The sequence below is a fragment of the Armigeres subalbatus genome, chromosome 2 (genome assembly GCF_024139115.2).
Source record: "Armigeres subalbatus isolate Guangzhou_Male chromosome 2, GZ_Asu_2, whole genome shotgun sequence".
Taxonomy (NCBI): Eukaryota; Metazoa; Arthropoda; class Insecta; order Diptera; family Culicidae; genus Armigeres; species Armigeres subalbatus.
The window spans coordinates 181,205,546-181,226,055 of NC_085140.1; the positions used below are offsets into that span (position 1 = coordinate 181,205,546).

A 20,510-nucleotide genomic window follows, 5' to 3' on the forward strand; every position below is an offset into this window, starting at 1 on the left:
CTAGAATAGCTGTGGAGCCACTGAACTAAAAAATATGCTTGCATGTGTTATCGCTCTTGATGGGTTGCCCTATTCTTATTTCTAACTATAATGAACTTGGGCATGTGCAGTGGTGGTGAGATCCTCGAGTATAGGATTTTGAGCTGTACGTACATATTAGTTGGTTTACTCTACTTTACAAATGCCCTGTCTAATAGATTTGCTTTTTCTTTGGTAGGCACGATTGGTGTGGGGAAAAATATAGAGGAGGTGTTTCTGTGCTGTTTTCTAACATTTTGTTTTGTGTGATTCCCTGCGGAGAACGGCTGGGAATAGTAGTTCTAGTTTTGATTTCTTTATTTTACTTTGTTTCTTATAGATTCTTCCATGTAACCCCGTCAAAAACGTAATTGACCGAGGTAGAAAGTGTGGATCCAGAGTTGGCTGGCGAAGATCGACAGCATCCAGACATTTCGGCATCAAACGGCTAGGGCCGGGCTGGCTGCCTCCGGTTAAACTGTGATAGCAAGGGAGGTTGGAATTCGTTGACGTCCTTTACTCTCGTGTTGTGTTGTGCCGTTGATTAATAGATCGTTTTTCGACAGCGCGCCCGAAGTAGGTAACTCCTTGAGGTTTTATTTTCTTATGGTTGGGATTCGCATCGGTGTTGCTAAGACTGCTTTTCTGTCGTTTTGGTGGTTTATTGGACATCATATCGGAGGGGAAAGGCGTGTCAGACCTCTTTCCTTTTGATTGATTTGAGCCTTGCGGTATCCTGACAGGCCGTGGAGTAGCGATTATGATCTTATTGGGGCTTGAATCCGGAGAGGTATCACTGGAGTCGGTCATAAAAACTCCGACCATGCTAGGATTATTGTCTTTCGGGGTTGCAGATTCTACCACGATTTGGGATTGAGTTTCAATCAGTTGGGTTCCGATGGGAGCTATTATTGCGCTAGGGGTAGTGTTTTTAACGACGGAAATACTATTGGCGGGCATGACCGCAGTTAAGAAAGTATTGAGCTGTTTGGTCAGTTCCTGGATTTGATTTCCTTGTAATATGAGTTGGTCTCCTAGCTCTTCTATTGTACGATCCTTGCCGAATTCTGTAGTAGACGGATTTGCCGCTAATTGGCTTTGAGAAAGGAGGTGGGAGTTACGAAGCTCATTAATGAGAACGTCCTTTTCTTTCAGTTGATGGGTAAGAAAATCAATTTTGCTGCTCATTTGTTCCAGAATTTCTTCGTTTCCAGCTACAACTACATTAGCGTATGCACCAGATCCGTTCCTCACTTCATAAGCCCGTTTGGCATCGGGGTACGACAGCCCTTGATCAACCCTAATTCTTTGGATTTTATTCTCTTTCTCATAGATAGGACAGGACCTCTCAGACAGGGCATGTTCGCTTGTCTGACATCTTCCGCAGAATTTTTCAAGTTGGCAGTTACGATCACCAGCAATGATGTGTGCACCGGAGCACTTTCCGCAGACAGGATGCTTCGATTGGCACCTCTTACCCGTATGCCCGAACCCCCAGCAAGTGAAGCACTGCATCGGGGACGGGTAATAGGGCCTGGTTCGACAGCGAATGTAGCCGAAATCTACAAAACTGGGCATAATAGTGCCGCGAACGGTGAGAATAATCGAAGGTGTGTTTTGCCGATTTTCGCCATTTTTTCGAGTTATCCTACGAACCTCTATAACTCTCTGTTCTTTTAACTCTTCCAGCAGGTCTTCTTCGGACATTGTGATGACATCGCGGCAACTGACAACGCACCGAGTTGTGTTTAGACTCGGGTGCTCGATAACAGTGATTCGGGTTCCATCAATCAGTTTTTTCATTTGCAGAAGTAAGCCGTACTGCCGTAAGCTTCTAACCTTTAGTGCGTAGGTGGCACCCTGGGATTCGGGAAACGCTCCGTCGATTCTTCCGTTCAGGTATTGCTGAATAGACTTCCGAATGAGGAAAGGCGTATTTGGAAGTGATCCACTTTCCGCTGACACCTTAGGACGTGTAACGCCCCATGCATATTCCCTCCGTCCATGAAGGGAGGAAGCGTGTGGCTACCATCAATGATGTTTGATCCAGGAGGTGGATCGTTCAGCCATGGGGATGCATTCCCCGCTATTGCTGCCATATGGCAGCGTTTATTTTGCGCTAATTGCAGTGAGCGCTAACTTTTGCGAGAAACGAAGAGAAAAATACCCTCAGTACACTTGTTTGGTGAGCGCATTCACTCCTTTTCCTCTTTAAGAGTACTGTAGATGAGCGACTAACCTTCACCCCTTAGGCTGATGCCATACTGGGAGAGAAGAGGAGCGATTAGAAGAGTTGAGAGAGAAGCGAAGCGTCCGCGTGCAAGCTACCTCAATGAGCGATGTATGAAAATCGCTCATACCTGGCATAGTGGAAGCGATGAGAAGAGGCGAGAAGCGGTTGCCAAAGAGGTGAAGCAGTTCGTAGAGTGCTTTGCCGCGCGAGATCGCAAAGGATCTCTTCTGTATGTTTGTTGATTGGTGTTTACCCTCGTTCGCTCTTGTGTAAAATGGCTGTGGGTGAAAAGTATTGCGGGAGAGGCAAGCAACATTGTTTATTTTGTTAATTTTGTTAACGAAAACATTAAAATATGTATGATTTTAGCTACACGTACGGAGCAAATCTGATGTATTTCATAGTAGCGGTATTCATTGAAATTGGGAATATTCTGGTGCAGTTCATAAATTTAGAAACACTTCGAAACAAAAAGCACATATTTTGCTGTTACCACAGACAAAAGGATGTAACACTTGTTATTTTAATATCGTTCTCGTATTTAGGATTAGTTTTAAATGATATATTTTTCACACATCTGTAATGCGCGTTTGAACCGAGAAAAGTTCACTTGTCATAAGACGAGCTAATCCCAAGTAACAATTTCCATGCTTCTTGGATTTATCTAATTCTTATTGTAGACTTATGACAGCAGTCACCAAGCTAATTGCTCAGTTTTATTGGCGCTCTTATCGCCATCAATAAACCTCTCAAAAATCTGCTGAAAAAAGCTTCAAACGTCAAATGCCCGTTGACCATATGAACAGATCTATGGTTGTGATAAAGAGCGTAATAAATCTAATTCTCAACGCTCGGATAAAGCTCCAATTTTTGGTCATAATGTGGTCAAATGAATTACCCCCATAAGAATGTTTGCATTGCGAAGAGTTTATGACGGTGTTTTAAAAAAGCGAAAATTTTCTGATCAAATTCCATGATGGCCATATTGAAAATGGAAATGCATTTCGAAGTCAGTGAAAAATATCACTGAAATTTATGATTAAACGTAATTTTCATCGCGTATCATGCCTTTTCTGACAACAAATTTTATTTACCTACTAATAATTTCGGTAAAAGTACTAATCAATTTCGCAGACATCTTAGATATTGTGGTAATAAATATTTTGAATTTATTTCCCTGAGGTACGTTATATTGCCGGCGCGTGGTGTTCAACCTTATTTTTTCACCAGCTTTGACCATGAAATCGGACGCGCACCTCATTTTCAATGGCAGTAAATCGAAAAACAAACCTGAAAGCAAATATTATTTTGTTGCCATCATCATAAGTTCCATCAAAAATCCATTTTGTTATTATTTTTCTGCAAAGTTTTGTTTCTCTTTTTTCAAAGCAACATTTTGACAGCTGCCGCAGCCAAATTCCCTTTTTTGCGGGTGGTTTAAAAAAGGTTTCTAAATGCTCTTATGATAGGTTTATAGTGGTTATCTGGAGAGGGCCACTTGGCAATATCTTACTCTTATAGAGGTCATCCGAAGGTTGCCGTGTATTATTCGGTTTTATTGTTAGATCTTATAAATTGATCTTGAAAACCTTTCCTAGAGCGGAATAAAACTTGAAATGTTACTTGGGATACAATCCCATTGAATTCCACCACTTAATTGTATCTAAGGCCGTCTTCAGTGTCTCGTACTTGAGTCGAGTCAAGTACGAGACACTGAAGACGGCCTTACTGTTAAGGTCGAAATACGTATCTGTCAAGATACGATTAAGTGGTGGAATTCAATGGGATTGTATTAGCTCGTCTTATGACAAGTGAAGACATTCCACTAAAAAGCTCAAAATAATTTTCTTAACGAAAAAAGTTGTTGTGTTCAATCTTTAATCGTTTTGATATTTAATTTTACACTGAAGTCGGTTTTTACGCGGGAGATACGTACCGTGTATCTTGAAATGCCACTTAAACTAGGTAAATCTAGATAACCGCGGAAAAAACAACTTAGCATTAGCATTAGCATTAGCATTAGCATTAGCATTAAGCAATTCGCACAAATTCGTAGGTGGTACAAAGCAAGACTATTGTATGAGAGTAGCATCACTTTCATCCGTTACCACAGATATCGATTTGGGACTAATCACTATCTCTTAGATAGAAGCAATGCACCCTCCAATAGTCGAGATCTGTCCTGGCCACGTCCTTGCGAATGCTGAGGAAGGGGAAGGATGGTTAGTTGGACACCTACTTAAGAAAGATGCAGAGAACTCTACGACCTCTCATAGGTGCCACGGGAGGTTTTGGGATTGTGTGGAAGGTTATAACAGTAGGAATCGTTTTGGTAGAACGTGAAACACAGAAAGAACTAAGATAGAAATACAAAGTATGAAAGGGACGAGCCTGGAATTGAACCCACGACCTCCTGCTTATAAGGCAGAAGCGGTAGCCACTAGACCACCGAGCTCGTCAAAACCGCGGAAAAAACAACTTCAACGAAAATCGGTTTTGTGAATTTTTTACATATTAAAGCTTCGGGAACAATCCGATAGATAAGGAAATTGTGGTCCCAATTTTTGCAGGCCATTGGTTGGAAATGGTTTCCCTTTTTTCTGCTGATTTTTGGGATTTGCGTTTGTTTATGCTGTTTTTCAAAAAGGTTGGGAGCCGAGACAAATAGATTTTTGTGGAAGTTGTTTTTATGAGGTACGTATCTCCCGAGTACAAATCAACTTCAGTGTATAGAAATGTCGTGAGAGGAACATCCATTAATTACGTAACGCTTGATGGGGGAGGGGTGTTGTCGGCAAAGTGTGACGATCCATACAAAATTTTCAGATGTTTTATACGAAAAGTGAAAATTGAAAATTTCCCGTTACCTTATTAATTGATCTTCCAAAGGAGCAAACGTGAAATAGGAATAAAACATGGCCCAAAAAGTTTTACCATTGCTACGCCCTACGTCTGTTTGTATGTGGTGATAATCTATCGCTCACATCATAAAATCGGTTTTCAATTGCGACATTCTATAAATCTCCCCAACACTCTTCTTCTTTGTGCTAAATGTGCTTGGAGAAGCAAAATATTCTCCATCTGATGAAATCCATGTTTTTAGACTTGTATTTGTTGCGAGATCAACACTCTGAAAAACGCTTTCAGTATGTCATGGCTCGCTTTGATCGCCGCTTCACTTCGCTCTGCTTATCTCCAACCTCTTCGCTTCGCTTCTCTTCGCTCCCAGTATGTCATCAGCCTTAGTCTTTGGGCACTCCACTAACTCAATAGTTCCTCACGAGTGAAAGCTTTACGCTTTACGCCAACAAATCCCCTTTTACACTTTACGTTTTTTTCTTGTTTTCTTCTCTGTTTGCTTCGTATTACTCTCACTCTCACTGCTGGATGTTTGTCTTGGACTAGTCAGCCCCACCGCCATAAGGCACAACACAACCGAAATCCTCAACTCTCTTCACTCTTTGACCACTTTTGCTTCTTGGTTGATTCTTGGCCACAAAAGCCGGCACTGGGCTCCCGTCTCACCAAGGGAGGTGAGTATTGGAGAGTAAGTATAATCTAGCAGTAGGTGGTAATTCTTACATTCTCACACTTTGATTCAGGGTCAATCCGGGTCAGCTTAGGTCACTGCCCTGACGCTAGACTTGGCGTCCTTCAAGGCACCCAATTTCACTGTTTCAGATTTTTTTTTTTTTGCCGCAAACAAGCGGCTCCGATGTTAGGGAAAACCGGTTTTCCGATTCAAATTAACACGGGATAGTACATCACGAGACGATAACGATTTAAACTTTGGATGGACAAATTAACGACGATTTAAAATAGATAGGCGAACCAGAGCGTTAATGAATAAAGCTTCCAATGAATGATTAAATTTGTTATGATTAAATCATTTAACTCTATGATTAAAGATTATGATTAATGATTTATTCATTTTTGACAATGATTAATGAATATGATTAACGATTAAATTAATTTTTGAAAATGAATAACGATTATGATTAATGAATAAAACGTTTGAAGTATGATTAACGATTACCGATCGTGATTAAATGTTGACACAATATGTGTATGATTAATGATTAACTATCGATATGATTAATGATTAATGATTATGAATAATCAAATTGAATGATTTGCATAGTGATCAATAATCAAGTAACCTTTCTACCAAATTATGCTATAAAAATTGTATGATTATGATTAAAGAATAATGAATAAATGCGATGTATGCAATGATTAAAATTGATGATTAATGAATAAACTCAAAACAATCATGAACACGATTAGTGATTATTGATTAAATGCAAAATCTATGATTAACGATTAGTGATTAATGATTGAATCGTATTTTTTGTATGATTATGATTAATGAATAATGATTAAATAACCCATTATTCATTAACCATGATTAAATCTATGATTAATCACTAATGCTCTGAGGCGAACATACCAAACGAAATAAAATTACACTTAACGGCAAAAGCGCTGACGAAACACGTCCTGTCGCTCCAAAAGCTGACAAGATCTGATTTACGTGTTAAATTGAATTTCCCACGATTCAGTATTTTCTTAATATCTTTTCTTGCAAGCATCAAAACGTTTCGCAACAAAGACTATCTGCTACCTTGTTAAATTTCCTATGTTGTCAATGTAATCATATATTTTTGGAGCTTAGTGGGAAGAGTTGGGAACGGCTTTCCAAAAAAGTTACTGTTTTCATAGTTATTTTCATACAAACTTCAAACTGTTCGTGCTCACTCAAATTACATCCAAATTAACTAAAAATTTGGTAGGATCATTAAAATGAGAAATGCAATTATTTAAGCATCGGGAAGCCAAAAAGTCAAAATTTGAATCACTCTAATGTAACAGTTATACCACTCGCGCTGCCATCTGGCAACCGAAGTCAGCCTGATGCGTAAGCGGGCTCCTCTGGTAAAACGTAGCTCGAAACACTCCTCGTCTTCCCGGATGAGCAGTCCGACTGACATCATGCTCGCTATCACGCAGGCTGCATCGTGTGATATCGTGCTTTAGACAGAGCTCTCGCCCAAGACGAACCGCCGTACCAAGGAAAAGATACGGCAACGCCTGCCAGTAGCCTACGTCTACTGGCACACACCATAATAGACGTCACCCCACGGATTCGCATTGGCACCTTCGCATAGGTTGTCGAAACACGTTCTCTTGCTGCGCTTGGTGGCCTTGTTAAAGGCCAGTTTCGCAGCTCGAAACACTTCCCAGCGGTCCGCTCTTTCATCCTCGGTGCACTAACCTTGAGGCAGGTTGATCGAAGGGCCGCAATCTCGGCACTTCATCAGCATACCAGACGTCTGCCATTTTTCAGCAGGGCTTTCCTCGATGTGGTGGCGTCAAACGCGCGTGATAGGACAACTATCAACGCATCCTCACTTAGACCGAGGACTGCGGTGAAAACATCGCTGTTTAAGTGATTGGTCATCCACCCACGGATATGACAGGGATCCCCGGATGACTCAAACTCTGACTAAGTTATATTGTATAAATGTCCACATTCCATTATATATATTAATCTACAAACTGCCGTAACATTCTTCTATCTGTACTCGTTGTTTCCAATCAGTCGGTGTTTCACAATGTTGTATGTGTCATTGTCTATCTATGAAGCGTCGTTAAAACCACTGGAGTTATTGCGCGACTTTGAAACGTCAAGCTGGAACCTAGATTTACGGCGATTATTGGATCACGCATCGCTGAAAAGCATTGCCATTTCTGGAAAACGATTTTTCTTTATCACGCGCCCTCTAATACTTGCTGTGTGATTTCCTGATTTCATTGCAGATGGCCGGTACCATCATTACATATGAACTTGTGCTACTGAATCAAGTGACGAAAGATCAAGACATGACAAAAGATTGTGATTTTTAATATTTATTCGTACAAATCGATAAATATTATACAAAGTCAGCGGGTTTATAATTTTAAAATAATACTTTCAGTTTTCAATCAATACTTCGTAGTTCTTAATTGCTACCTCACTTCCTCCAAATGGAATATACAACGTTTGGTGGCTCGGATGCACCTTTCCTGGAGTTAAACTGCCCATATAGTGGGCACGTCCAATGTAGAGTGTTTCTCCCGTCGAAGTTCGCCCTCCGAAAACTGCATTCGGAGGAACACTTCCAAATCCGGAAGGTACCCAATTAACATTACCGTTGCACAGTACTTCAAAGCCGTGCTTTGGTATTTCCTGTCCGTTGTGGCAGACGTAGGCAATTTGTTTGCTTGGAATTACTTTGGCCGGAAGTTGGTCTCCTTCATGGTAGGCACGGCCTACGTAGATAGGTGATGTGTCTGTGTCGTGTCCTGCAAGAATGGCTCCTGGTGGAACCGGAGCTCCGGCGGAACAGTGCGTCCAGTTTGCTAAAATTTGAATAAGGGGGTTGGCTAAGGTTGAGAATATTCACTCAAAATAAATAGATTTGTATTACATCTTTGTTGTCCAATGAGCACTTCATAGTTCAGAAAGCTTTGTTCTGCTCCTCCGAATGGAATGTAAAGGCATCCATGACTACGATGAATTTTGCCGGGAGTAAGGCTCCCTTCATGATGAGTGCGCCCAATGTAAAGTGGTTCACCGGAAACAGTGTTTCCACAAAGTACTGCACCGTTGGGTACGTGACCATTGCCGCTATGTACCCAAGTGAATCCCGTTCCACTGAGAACCTGTAGAATTACGAAATTCATTTATCATATCATCAACTAGATTGCAACATCGAAACAGGTAAGCACACTTTAATCAATGATACCACATTGATAAGCAAATGCCGGGGATTTTTTTTCTGCAGAGCTGTTATCAACGAACTTACCTCAAAGTTCGACTTGTAAATCTCCACCCCATTATGTGACACGTAAGCTGCTTGCTTACTGGGGATTACTTTCGCTGGGAGTTGATCTCCTTCGTGAAAGGCGCGTCCGATGTAGATAGGCGAACCATCCTGATCGTTACCGGCGTAAACTCCGGCTGGTGGTATTCCCTGGTGGGCAGACCATGGCATCCAGTTGTATCCTGCAATACAATAAATGTTATTATGATATTTACATTTTAATTCTGCGTGATATCTAATAACAAGTTCTGCATCTCCTCTTCGCGATACATACATAAAATACTCAAATACACGACATAATTCGTTGAAGTTAACATTTTAGAATCTGACTGAATTCGCGCTATAGAAGACCCCCTGAGGGTCTATAATAGGAAATTGTTTCCCTATAGTCGGCACTTCATTTGATTTTCTTGATCCGTTTCAGGACGTTCTTCTTCCCTATTGTGGACCCCCCAAAATATTCCTACAATGGACACTCTCGTGTATATTTTTTATAGAATTAAAAAAAAAATCATATAATTTTACTGTCCATAGCATTTCCAATGCATGTAATCAAATCATAGGACTGTAAAGTAGACCTGTGCGCCGCCGCGCCACGCCGCCGCCGCCGGTGGTTTTACTCACGCCGCCGCCGCCGACGATTTTGGGTCGGCGCGCCGCCGATCACAATTTTGCCACGCCGATGACTAATCGCAATAAAAAAATCAATTAACTTGAGTCGTGTCAAGTACGAGACATTAAAGACGGCCTAACAGTTGATGTCGAAATACGTATCTGTAAAGCAATATAACGTGGTTGAACTAATTGGAATAGTAATAAACTTGTCAATTCATGTTAAGGTGGAACTCGTCAGAATTCATTTTTAAATCTACCTCAAGTGATGGTGTCTTTAAGTCAGTGTAGTGACATACATTCTCTTGGCTTATGAATAAGTTGGTTGAATAGATTGAGAGTTTGAATGAGGCTTTATCTAGTAAAATAATATATATGTTGTTTAACTGGTTTTTGAAATTCATCTATGCCAGGGCCACATTCAGTCGGGCACCTAATCATTTTTCATAGGATCTGGCATTGGTGTAGGCAAATCGTTGCAGTTCAGGAATATCAAGTTTAGTAGCACAATTATTATCTTGACAATATTTACATTTTTTTTATTAAAATCAACGAGGCCAATTATGTTTGTTTTCAGATTTGTGATGATGTGATGGGCAGATGACTTATTTGGCAAAATGTAGCAAAATAATTAAATCCCTACTGTGAATGCTTTTCCAGTTTTTTTGCCAGAGTAATTTTTATTTGGAAATAAATTTTTGAATATGATTGACAAAACCACTTGGTATGTTGCGAGCATCAGTTGAAACCGCTTTTTCTTTTCTTATTAATTGTCACTGTAACCCAGAGCTGGGATGCTGTCGCCTCACTGCTTAGTATTCAGCAAACCTATTTAGTTGAACGTCAGGCAGCTACAAACATTAAATTTTAATTATATTTTATGTTCTTGTAACTGTTTCATACTTTATTATAAAATCTCTAAGAAATGTTTCTTCAAAAACTTCCAATTCCTGGAATTCCTGAGAATATTCAAAGAATTATCGTTTAGACTTTCATTAAAGATTTCCTTCGAAATTTCCTCCAGGGATTCCTTCGGAAAAAATCCAGAAATTGCTTGGAAATAAATCAAGAAATTTCTTTGCAAATTCCTCCAGAAATTCCTCCGAACAATTTTCTTTAAAAAACCTTAGAAAATTACATCAAGAATTCTGCCGAAAATTTCTTTATGTTTTTCTTCGGAAATTCCTTACAATATTTCTCCGAAGAGTCTTTTAGAATTTTAATTACCGTTCTTTAGAAAATCCTTTACGAATTTCATTTGGAATTCTTTAAGGAATGCATACGAACGGTTGCAGGAGTTTCTACGATAATTTTGTTGAGAATTCCTTTGGAGATTTTTAAAGGAATTTCTTAAGAAATTCCATTAGAAATTTCTCCAATAATTGCTTAGGAAATTTTTAAAAGCAATACCTTTGGAAATTTCTTTGAGAATTCCTTCGGAAATTCTTCCTTTTGAAATTTTTTTGGCAATTATTCCATGACTTCCTTAAATAAATCCTATCCATATTAAAAAAGAAATTCTTTCAAAATTTCTTCAGAACTTCTTCCAGGAATTCCCTTCAAATATTCTCCGGGAATTATTTTAGAACTGCAGGAATTCTATCGAAAATGCCTTTATGAGTTTTTTCCGAAAATCTTGCAGTAATACATTCGGATCTTTTTTCAACAATTGCATATTATTCGGCAACTCGGCCGTACGAAAACCATTTTTTTTGTTAAATATCTTGGCTGTGCATATGCACAGCATATGTTTCGAAATGGACAAATTGATATGAAATTTGCGAAAAAGAATCCACGTGTCTTGGAGGGACTCGAGAGTAGAAGGTTGAGGGTTCGAGTCCCTCCAAGACACGTGGATTCTTTTTCGCAAATTTCATATCAATTTTTCCATTTCGAAACATATGCTGTGCATATGCACAGCCAAGATATTTAACAAAAATAGTAATTTTAAAATTATTTAAGGAAAAAAGTTCTGGAGCAGTTCTCAAATGATTTTTTGGAGGAGTTTTTGTAGAAATTTGTTTTGTGCAGGAATTTCCAATTGAATTTTTGAAGGCATTTCCAAAAGAGAACCTGAAAGGATTTTCGAAAATAATTCCTGAAAGAACAGCTTAGAGACCCAAAAGAAATCCTAAAGGAATTTCCAGAGAAATCCATAAAACAATTTCTGAAGGAATTTTTAAAGCAATTTGTTGAGGAATTTTCAAAGGCATTGGCGAAGAAATTCCTAATATAATTTCAGAGGAAACGTCTACTGGTATTTCTGACGTAATTCCTAGATTTCTCCAAGAATTCCTTCGGATTTTTTCAGTAATCTGTACGCAATATCCTCCAAAAATTCCTTTGGAGATTCGTCCGGTAAGTCCTTCGGAAATTGCCTCAAGGAGTTCTACAAAAACTCCTCTGGAAACGAATTCCAGAAAGTCTTTCGGAAATTCTTTCGGGTATTTCTTGTAATTTCCCTTAGAAATTAGTTCGGAATTTCCTCCACGTATTCCTTCAGAAATTTGTATAGGAAAACATTGGGAAATTTGTTAAGGTATTCTTAAAAAAAAACCTTCAGAAATTCTTCTAAGAGTTCTTTTGGAATTCCTTGCAAAGTTCTAGGACGAAATTCTAGGTTTCCTTAAGAATTCCTTAATAAGATCCTGGTAGAATATCCGAATTTTCAAAACAACTCCTGAAGAAACTTCCGACAATCTCCAAGAATTCCTTTGGACATTCTGATAAGACTTCGTTCAGGAATTCCTCTAGAGATTTCTTTGGAAAATCTGCCGATTTTTTTTAGGAAATAAATCTTGAAATGAAATAAATGTTGAAATTTCTCAAGATATTCCTCCAAAACTTAAATTCAAAGAATGGTTTCTAAGAACTATATTAGAACTTCCCTCAGGAAATCCTTAAGAACTTCATCCAATAATTCTTTATGAATTTCTTTTGAAATTGCTTCAGGAATTCCTTAGTAAATTCCATCAGGAATTGCTTCGTAAAATTCTTCAGAAATTCCCTTCGGATATACCTTCCGAAAACGCAAATTTCAATAAATAGTTGGGATTTGTTGATAGTTAGAACAGAGGTAGAGGTAGAGGTGTAGATGTTGTTTTGAAGCGAGTAAGACTGCGAGGCATTTTTGCTCAATTCCGGAGCGAGAAGGATTGATGCATTCTTTGTTATTCCGGATAGATATGGACTCCGAAGATTTGTTGTTGTTGTTTTGGAGCGAGAGGGACTCCGAGGCGTTATAATTATTTCGGAGCGAGAAGGATTCCGAGGCATCTTTTGTGATACCGGAGCGAGAGGGACGAGTGTTTGTCATTCCGGAGCGTAGTGGACTCTGAGGTGTTGTTGAAGCTAGAAGTATTCCGAGGAATTTTTGAGTCGATTTCGGAGCGAAAGAGATTTTTATGTGTTGTTTTTGTTACTTCCAGCCCTAGGCTGGCTCGTCTCGTCCTTTGGAAAATTCTTTTAGGCATTCCTTCGGGTTTTTTAGAGAAATTACTTTGGAAATTTCTTAGAAATTCCTCTAGGGGTTCCTTAGCAAGCTCCTTGACATTTTTTCCTGAAATTTGCATTGACATTCTTTCAGAACTACCTTGAGCAATTCCTTGGGAAATTTTTGGGGTAATCTTTAGATAATTCCTCTTTGGTTTGGTAATTTAAGAAAAAAAATTTTGGCCATTTTCCTCAGGATTTCTCCAGAAATTCATTAAAAACTCTTTTAGAATACTTTTTTGAAAATTCCTTCGAAAATGCATTCGGAAATTCTGTTAGGAATTCTTTTGAAAATGTCTGTAGTAAGTTCTTCAAAATTTACTTAAAAGGTTCCTTCGGATTTTTCTTCGGGAATTCCATCGGTTCCATACGTTCTTCCGGAAATTCCTTTAAAAAGTTTACCGAAAATGCCTTTGGTAAATTTCTTCAGGAATTCTCCCAGAAAGTTCTTTAGGAATCGCTTCGAAAATTCCTCAAGGAAATCCTTAGGAAATTCTTTTAGGAATATCATCGGAAACTATTTCATTCCTTTATAAATTTCGAATGAATTACAGCAGGAATATTGTATGATTTTACTAAAGGAATTTCCAAAAGAGAACGTGAATAGATTTTCAAAAGAATACCTATATGAATTTCCGCAGAAATTCTAATAGGATTTTATCAAGACGAGCTCGGTGGTCAAGTGGCTATCGCTTTTGTCTTATAAGCAGGAGATCGTGGGTCCAGTCCCAGGCTCGTCCTTTTCCTTCTTTGTACTTCTATTTTAGTTTTTTCCGTGTTTCTAGTTCTACTAAAACGATTCCTAGTGTTATACTTTTCACACTAAAAATTCCAAAACCTCCCGTGGTGTCTAACTAATAATGCTTCCCCGGCATTCGCAAGAACATGGTCAGGGCAGATCTCAACTGTTGGATAGTACCTTGTTTCCATTTAAGAGATAGAGATTAGTTTCAAATACAATATCTGTGGTAACGGATGAAAGTAATGCTACTCTATTACAAAAGGCTATGTCTGTATCACCTACGAATTTGTGCGAATCGCTCAATGCTAATGTTAATGCTAAATTCCCATAGAATAAAGTTTCCCATAGGAGAAGTTTCCCAAGGAATGAAAGCAGGAATATCAAGAAAAGCTTTGTTTCCTACATAAATTCTTTCTGGAACTCCACCAAGAACATTTTTGGCATATTTAACCAAATTTCAAGAAAAATATTCAATTTGATTGGCCATCGTGAACCAGTCTTACTCAGCCAGTGCTCATTTTCAGTTATGTTGATCATCTATTGAGATTTGTGGCTGTCATTAGTGGATTCCATCGTGTATGTCCTTCCAGGTTCCAGGTTTCACACCAAGTAAATGAAGTAGCTATGCAAATTATCTAAACAAACTAGATATTCAGCAACTCAAACATTGCTCAATTGTATATGTAGCTTACCAAATAGTAGTTCGAATTTTTCTGAAATATGGATATATTGAGAAGTATAACGACGGAAGTGTATCAAAATCCTGAATTGGAAATAACTTTAAAAAAAAGTTATTAACAAATTAGTCCTGTGACACTGAAATCCAATTCTCAGCACTGCTCAGGGATCACGAAAAGTGAAGCAAAATTTATTGAATTTAATTCATCAAAATCAGGGAATAATAAAATAGTTTGGATTTAATTAACATTTTGTAATCAGGTACTAATAAGTGTCGTCAGCAATGATCGGCAAACGTATAATATTACATTTTTAACTGAAGTCGATTTTAATAAGGGATTCATACAGTATGAATAAAAAATCCGCGTTAAAATTATTTTTTCAACCATTGATTTTTTCATCCACGCCGGTTCAAGCCGCCGCCGCCGCCGCCGATAAAAGCCAACGGCGCGCCGCCGTGACGCCGCCGCCGCCGGGGCAAAAGTGACCACCACGCCGCCGCCGCCGATTATATGACCGGCGCACAGGTCTACTGTAAAGTAGGTTCTCTCGATGGAATTTCATAGCAATATGTTTACATTGTTCTGTAATAATCCAAAAACGCCTGAAGGGTCCACTACTGGTTAGGGGTCCACTATTGGGCACTTTACCCACTATGAACGGATGAATGAATAGCGATGAGTGACAACGCAAAACATTTTAAGGTTTTAAATTTTCGACTCTGAAGACACAGAATAGTTTAAAAAAAGATTTAGTATCTACTACAATAATATTCATTATCATACCGATTTACAATACGAAAGTTGCTGACAAATCTTATGCAAATAAATATTGTTGTAATCATTTTCGGAATTGTTGGATATTTTTATATTACACTTGTTAAACATCACGACTTGCTACACAATTGGAGATATCTTCAATTCGATTCTACTTGAATAATGAGTAACCGGAAGCGATAACGAAGTGTACGCCCAGAAGATAAATAAACGTGTGATGTGCTTCATTCACATAGGAGAATCTGGGGTAATATGCACCTCCGGAGCAGAACGACCATTTGAATATTTTTGCGTATATTTTCGGTACTTTTTTCCAGAGTTTTTTTTTCCTACAGCACATGAAGTTCGAAACTTTCAATCCAATAGTGAAGATTCTTGAACATTGTTCTGACTGAAACGCTGCTCCGTTGAGACTACCAAAGTTTACCATGTGTTGAAAAGAATGAATTGAAACTTCTTGTATTCTCGCATATTTAATCCACTAATTTGAAACCTGAACCAATTTTCCACATTTATGTTCATACATGAACTTTTTAAACTCACTATACTTTATTTTTCACTATGTTTATTGATGGCTTCAAACGGGTACTTGAATCACTATTGTACAAGAAAGACAAAGAGGAATGCGTAATAAAAACTATTTGAAGGTGTATGACTCACCTGCATTCATTGCGCTGAAAATTTGTTCAAGCAAAAGTCTGATAAAAAGACACTATTTGCCGATTGTAGGACAAAACGTTCACTCGACAATGGTTCCACAAAAACTGGCAGATGCGTTCCTAAATAAGGCACCTTTTTGTTATCACTTGTTTCAACACTACTCAATACTCATGTGGCAAAACGAAATACTGCTGATAAATGGCTCAAAGCCATTGATAACGCATACTATGTTGCATACACAGATGAATGGTGAAAGTTATTCACCATATCCACTGAAAATATTTGACAAAATATGTCAACCGAAAAATCAAACCCTAATGGATTATTTATTCGGGTCATCATTTCACATTTGTTTTACCAGAACTAAGGATTCTACCAAAACTGTAAACTTCTTATTTTTAAATTTATTGTATTTATTTCTCAGTTTACTGATTTATTAAAATTCTCCTTTTGAAATATAGTTTTGAAAAAATATTTTGTCATTTATCTTACACTTTAAAAAAATATTTGCGGCCAAATTTTTCAAATGCGGTTTAATAAACCTAATGAAACTGGCCACAGAAAGCGCACACACACCCCCACGGTCGTGGTAATTAGCATGCCAGGGTGTCTACTACCTGGAAAAACCTGGAAAACCTGGAATTATCAGGGAACTTCGACCCACCTGGAAAAAACCTGGAATTATCAGGGAATTCCTGACATAATCAGGGAAATTTCAATACCCTGTGATCATGAGTGAAATTCTCTCAGAAGATGAAAAAAATCCTTACAAATATTTGAATAATTATACCAATTAAATCTATCAAAAATGTAGTGAACATTAATGGATCGTTGTTCCGCAATGATTTGCCATCTTCAAAAGAATTCCTTGAGAATTTCCAAAGCTATTCTTGGTGAAATCTAGGAGTTTATTCGGGAAATCAATTAGGGATTGCTTAGTAAATTCTTTTGAGTATTCCCTCGAAAATTCTTTAGGAATATATTAAAAAATAATAAATTAGTTAGGATTTTTCAAAGCAATTTCTGGAGGAACTTCCGAAGGAATTTCGAGATCAGTTTTCCAAGGAATATCCGGAGGATTTTTCAAAGAAATCACCTGAAGGGATTTTTGAAAAATAAAAGTGTAAGTGATTTATGAAGAATTGTTGCTAAAGGAATTCTTGAAAGAATAGCCGTAGGATTTTTCAAAGGAGTTTCTAAAGGTATTTTCGACGAATTCCCAAAGAATTCTTAAAGGCAAAATATCCGGAAAAACTCCTCTAGGTGTTTTCTAAAGTTTTCCTCAAGATACTTCTGCATGAGTTCCTAAAAAATTATTTCAAAAGAATACCCGAAGCATTTTCCGAAGGTTTTTACAGTAGAGCCATAAGTAATAGAACGCTAGTGGAGCTGTAAACATTTAAATTATTCTGCCAAAATATGCTTCAATAAGCTTAATAACCTACTCAGATTACGATTAGATTATTTATCGTAAAAAATATGTATCGTGTTTAAGTGAAGAAAGAGAATTGAATGTATGGGGGTGGCATCAGGTTGTTGTTTATCAGAATATTTATGATCAAAAAAGGTGTTATCTGAATAGGCTATAAATTGACCGCCGAGTCAATTTGTCCCACTGAAAAAAATAAGTTGTTTGATGTTAATTGAGACTGAAAACCGTTTAAATAAGTAGCGATTCGTTTTATGTCCTGGAATAGTATTGCCTACGCTCATAACACCCCAAAAATATTTGTTCAATTTCAAGATCCATTCGATTCTGAAATTAGTGGGACAAATTGACTCGAGTTTGGATTTTTTCAGCAAACGTAACATGGGACAATTATGCGTAGAACGGCAGTATACTCCGTGTCAGGTATAAGGACGTTAGGCATAAAGGATGTTAAGCATAAAATTCCCAGAAAACAGCCCACGACATAAAAAATGTCGTATTACGCCTAACGTCCTTATGCCTAACGTCATGGACCAAGCAATCGTATATTTTTGCATCAACACATTTCCTAAAGGAGTTCTCGCAAGAAGTTCTGAAGGAATTCCTAAGGAAATTCCCAAACATATTTCCGGAACTTAAGAGGATTTCTTAAGTTTCTTTTAAAAAGAAATAGCTGAAATAAAATTCAAAGAAATTTTCGAAAGATTTGTTAACCAAATTTCCAAAGAAGGAATTTAAAAAAACCGTAAGGGAATTGCCAAATGCATCTCTAAAGCAATTTCCGGAACCATTTCTTTAGATGTTTTCTAAAGTTTTTGCGAAGAAATTTTCAAATGAAATCCTGGAGGAAGTTCTAAGGTAAATTCTGAAGCAATTCTTAAAGTTCCCTTTTTGAAGGAATTTCTGTAATCATTTCCGGAGGATATTCCGATGAAATCTATGGAGAAATGTTCAAAGGAATCCTGGAGGAATTTCCTATGTGATTCCTGAAGTAATTTTTGATTGAATGGCTGAAGTAATTTCTGGGTGAACTTGCGAAGGAATTCCTGGAAGAATTTCTTCAGTAATTTACAACATTGTTTATGTGAAGCAACCAAATTTTTTTTTGAATTGTTTTTCGCAATAATTACTTATTTGAATCGATTATTTTGCTGCTAAAATCTATATATGGCAAGTTTGTTTTTACCTGGAAATTAATGTAAAACACCTGGAATAAATCTGGAAAAATCAGGGAATTTTGTTTTTGCAGATGAGTAGACACCCTGGCATGCTTTCAAATTGGGATTCCCAATCACAGTACTAGGGGTCTCCAGTAGCCTTGCGAGTAAAGGCGTATGATTGCCAATGGATGTTTTCGGGTTGGAAACATTCTCGACTCCCTGGACATATTGTATCCATTGCACTTGCCACACAAGATACATTCTCATGCAATGTCGGGCAAAGCTTTCAATTAGTAACTGAGGAAATGTCAATAGAAAACTAAGTTGAAAAGCAGGCAAAGTTCCAGTCGAAAAGTAAAGACATTGAAGAAGAAGAAAAGAAGATTCATAGTACAGCATGTGACTCGATAGGATGATTGAATAAGATCATTATAACTACTCCAACGATTAATTGCAGCTGTGTCTTTTCCTTCTATGTATCACAATTTTTATTGATGGGCAAATAATAAATTAGCTATCAGGTTAGCAGTAACGAATACCATTCCCGTTGAATTATCGATAATAGTCAGCGAAACTAGCTGAATATAAAGCTGTAATGCACAACCAAAAGTAAAGTGTTAATTAGAATACAAAAAAAGGATTAATTTTAACTTAATAACTATGTGTTTACAAATAAAGGATGTAAGTGTGCAAATAAATCAAATTTAAAGTACAACATTTTTGCTGTGATACAATCTGCTATTACAGCCTAACATCTGTTATCGGCTGAGACTTATTGTTGTCGACTTATAAATTTTCGTCCTTAGATTCTCAATAAGTAGACTGTCGACATTTGTAGTGGAGGAGGAACTACGCCGATATGTTTTACGATACCACTCAACGATGGATCATATGTAAAGCATATGAAATTGAATTTTACCCCGAAGATATCATCGTGTCTAGTGATGGATTTTGTAATGATCTTCATTATCTCCACGCAAAAAGTGTGTAGTTCCAACACATTCTTGATGTGCGACTCATGTAGGCATGCAACTGAGAATGGACGGTTGGGACAATCAGATAACGAATTTATTCAATTGAAGAACGAGGTATAGAGCGCATTAGGAATATAGTAACTACTCTGGAATCAAACACTTCCATATTGAACCAATTCGCGACTCAACAGCATAAGAGTACTTCGCGTCTAGAAGTTGCGCCATCGTCGTCTACGAACATCGACAGCAAAATTCACGATACGATCAACAGTACGAATTTCAAACTCTATATTACCATCATAGAAAATAACGTTACCGATTATGAAGTAGCCAAATGTAACGAGACATAGGAATAAGAGAGATAAGGTTCGAACCAACTGAACAGCTTCCCTTATGCGCCAGACAGTGAGTACACTGCCGCGAAGGAGCGTGTCAAATATCTTAGAAAGTCCCGTACCCGGCCAGGGCGAGTTCTTTCTCCGATCCTAAACCTATGAACGAAACCTTAACGCACTCAGTCAGCCCAAGAAAATAGCTTTATCAAAATTCACAACACACAGGTAGAGATGTCCTACATAGTTGGCAAAAAATCTGCTCCTTTATTTTTCACAATTTTTAACAATCAAATAAAATTCATTCAGTGAGTGCAATTAATATATGGATATTTGAGTTTTCTAAATGTCACTTTGATCTGTCAAAATAGTACACGCCGGGGCCACGCTAGCGCGCACAGCAAATACACCGGTGTGTAATACACAGCATAGTGTTCATTAAGCGCTTCCACAGTTATTAACTGCGAGGTTTCTAAGCCAAGTTACCATTTTTGCGTTCGTACATCAGGAGGCTAACAAGATGATTATGCCCAGGGAA

At 37.9% G+C, this 20,510-nt stretch overlaps 2 protein-coding genes across 3 annotated transcripts in view; one reads left to right on the top strand and one right to left on the bottom strand.

Moving 5' to 3' along the window:
• The first annotated feature begins 1,055 nt into the window (after positions 1-1,055).
• LOC134209415 (uncharacterized) lies at positions 1,056-7,288 on the top strand. The gene is made up of 5 exons (XM_062685404.1): positions 1,056-1,296; positions 1,352-1,628; positions 1,708-1,829; positions 5,657-5,784; positions 7,124-7,288. Exons 1-5 carry the CDS (start codon positions 1,251-1,253, stop codon positions 7,286-7,288), a joined length of 738 nt encoding a protein of 245 aa, XP_062541388.1. The 5' UTR covers positions 1,056-1,250.
• Positions 7,289-8,145: 857 nt separating this feature from the next.
• Positions 8,146-20,510, bottom strand: part of LOC134211326 (uncharacterized) — a 108,747-nt gene continuing 96,382 nt past the window's right edge. The window contains exons 1-4 of one of the 2 annotated variants that reach the window (XM_062688088.1): positions 16,078-16,235; positions 9,100-9,299; positions 8,722-8,956; positions 8,146-8,653 (exon numbers count right to left, since the gene is read on the bottom strand). In XM_062688088.1, the coding sequence (XP_062544072.1) occupies positions 8,226-8,653; positions 8,722-8,956; positions 9,100-9,299; positions 16,078-16,087 (873 nt within the window). In that variant the 5' untranslated portion in view covers positions 16,088-16,235 and the 3' untranslated portion in view covers positions 8,146-8,225. Of the gene's footprint in view, positions 8,654-8,721; positions 8,957-9,099; positions 9,300-16,077; positions 16,236-20,510 lie in introns of those variants that run through there. The other variant, XM_062688087.1, reaches the window with a different exon arrangement.

Excerpts from the sequence above, each read along its gene's own strand:
- LOC134209415 (XM_062685404.1), top strand. The coding sequence starts at position 1,251 with ATGCACCAGATCCGTTCCTCACTTCATAAGCCCGTTTGGCATCGGG. Across the intron at positions 1,297-1,351 it reads TAAGCCCGTTTGGCATCGGG|ATAGGACAGGACCTCTCAGA; the intron begins GTACGACAGCCC and ends TCTTTCTCATAG. Across the intron at positions 5,785-7,123 it reads CTCCCGTCTCACCAAGGGAG|TTATACCACTCGCGCTGCCA; the intron begins GTGAGTATTGGA and ends CTAATGTAACAG.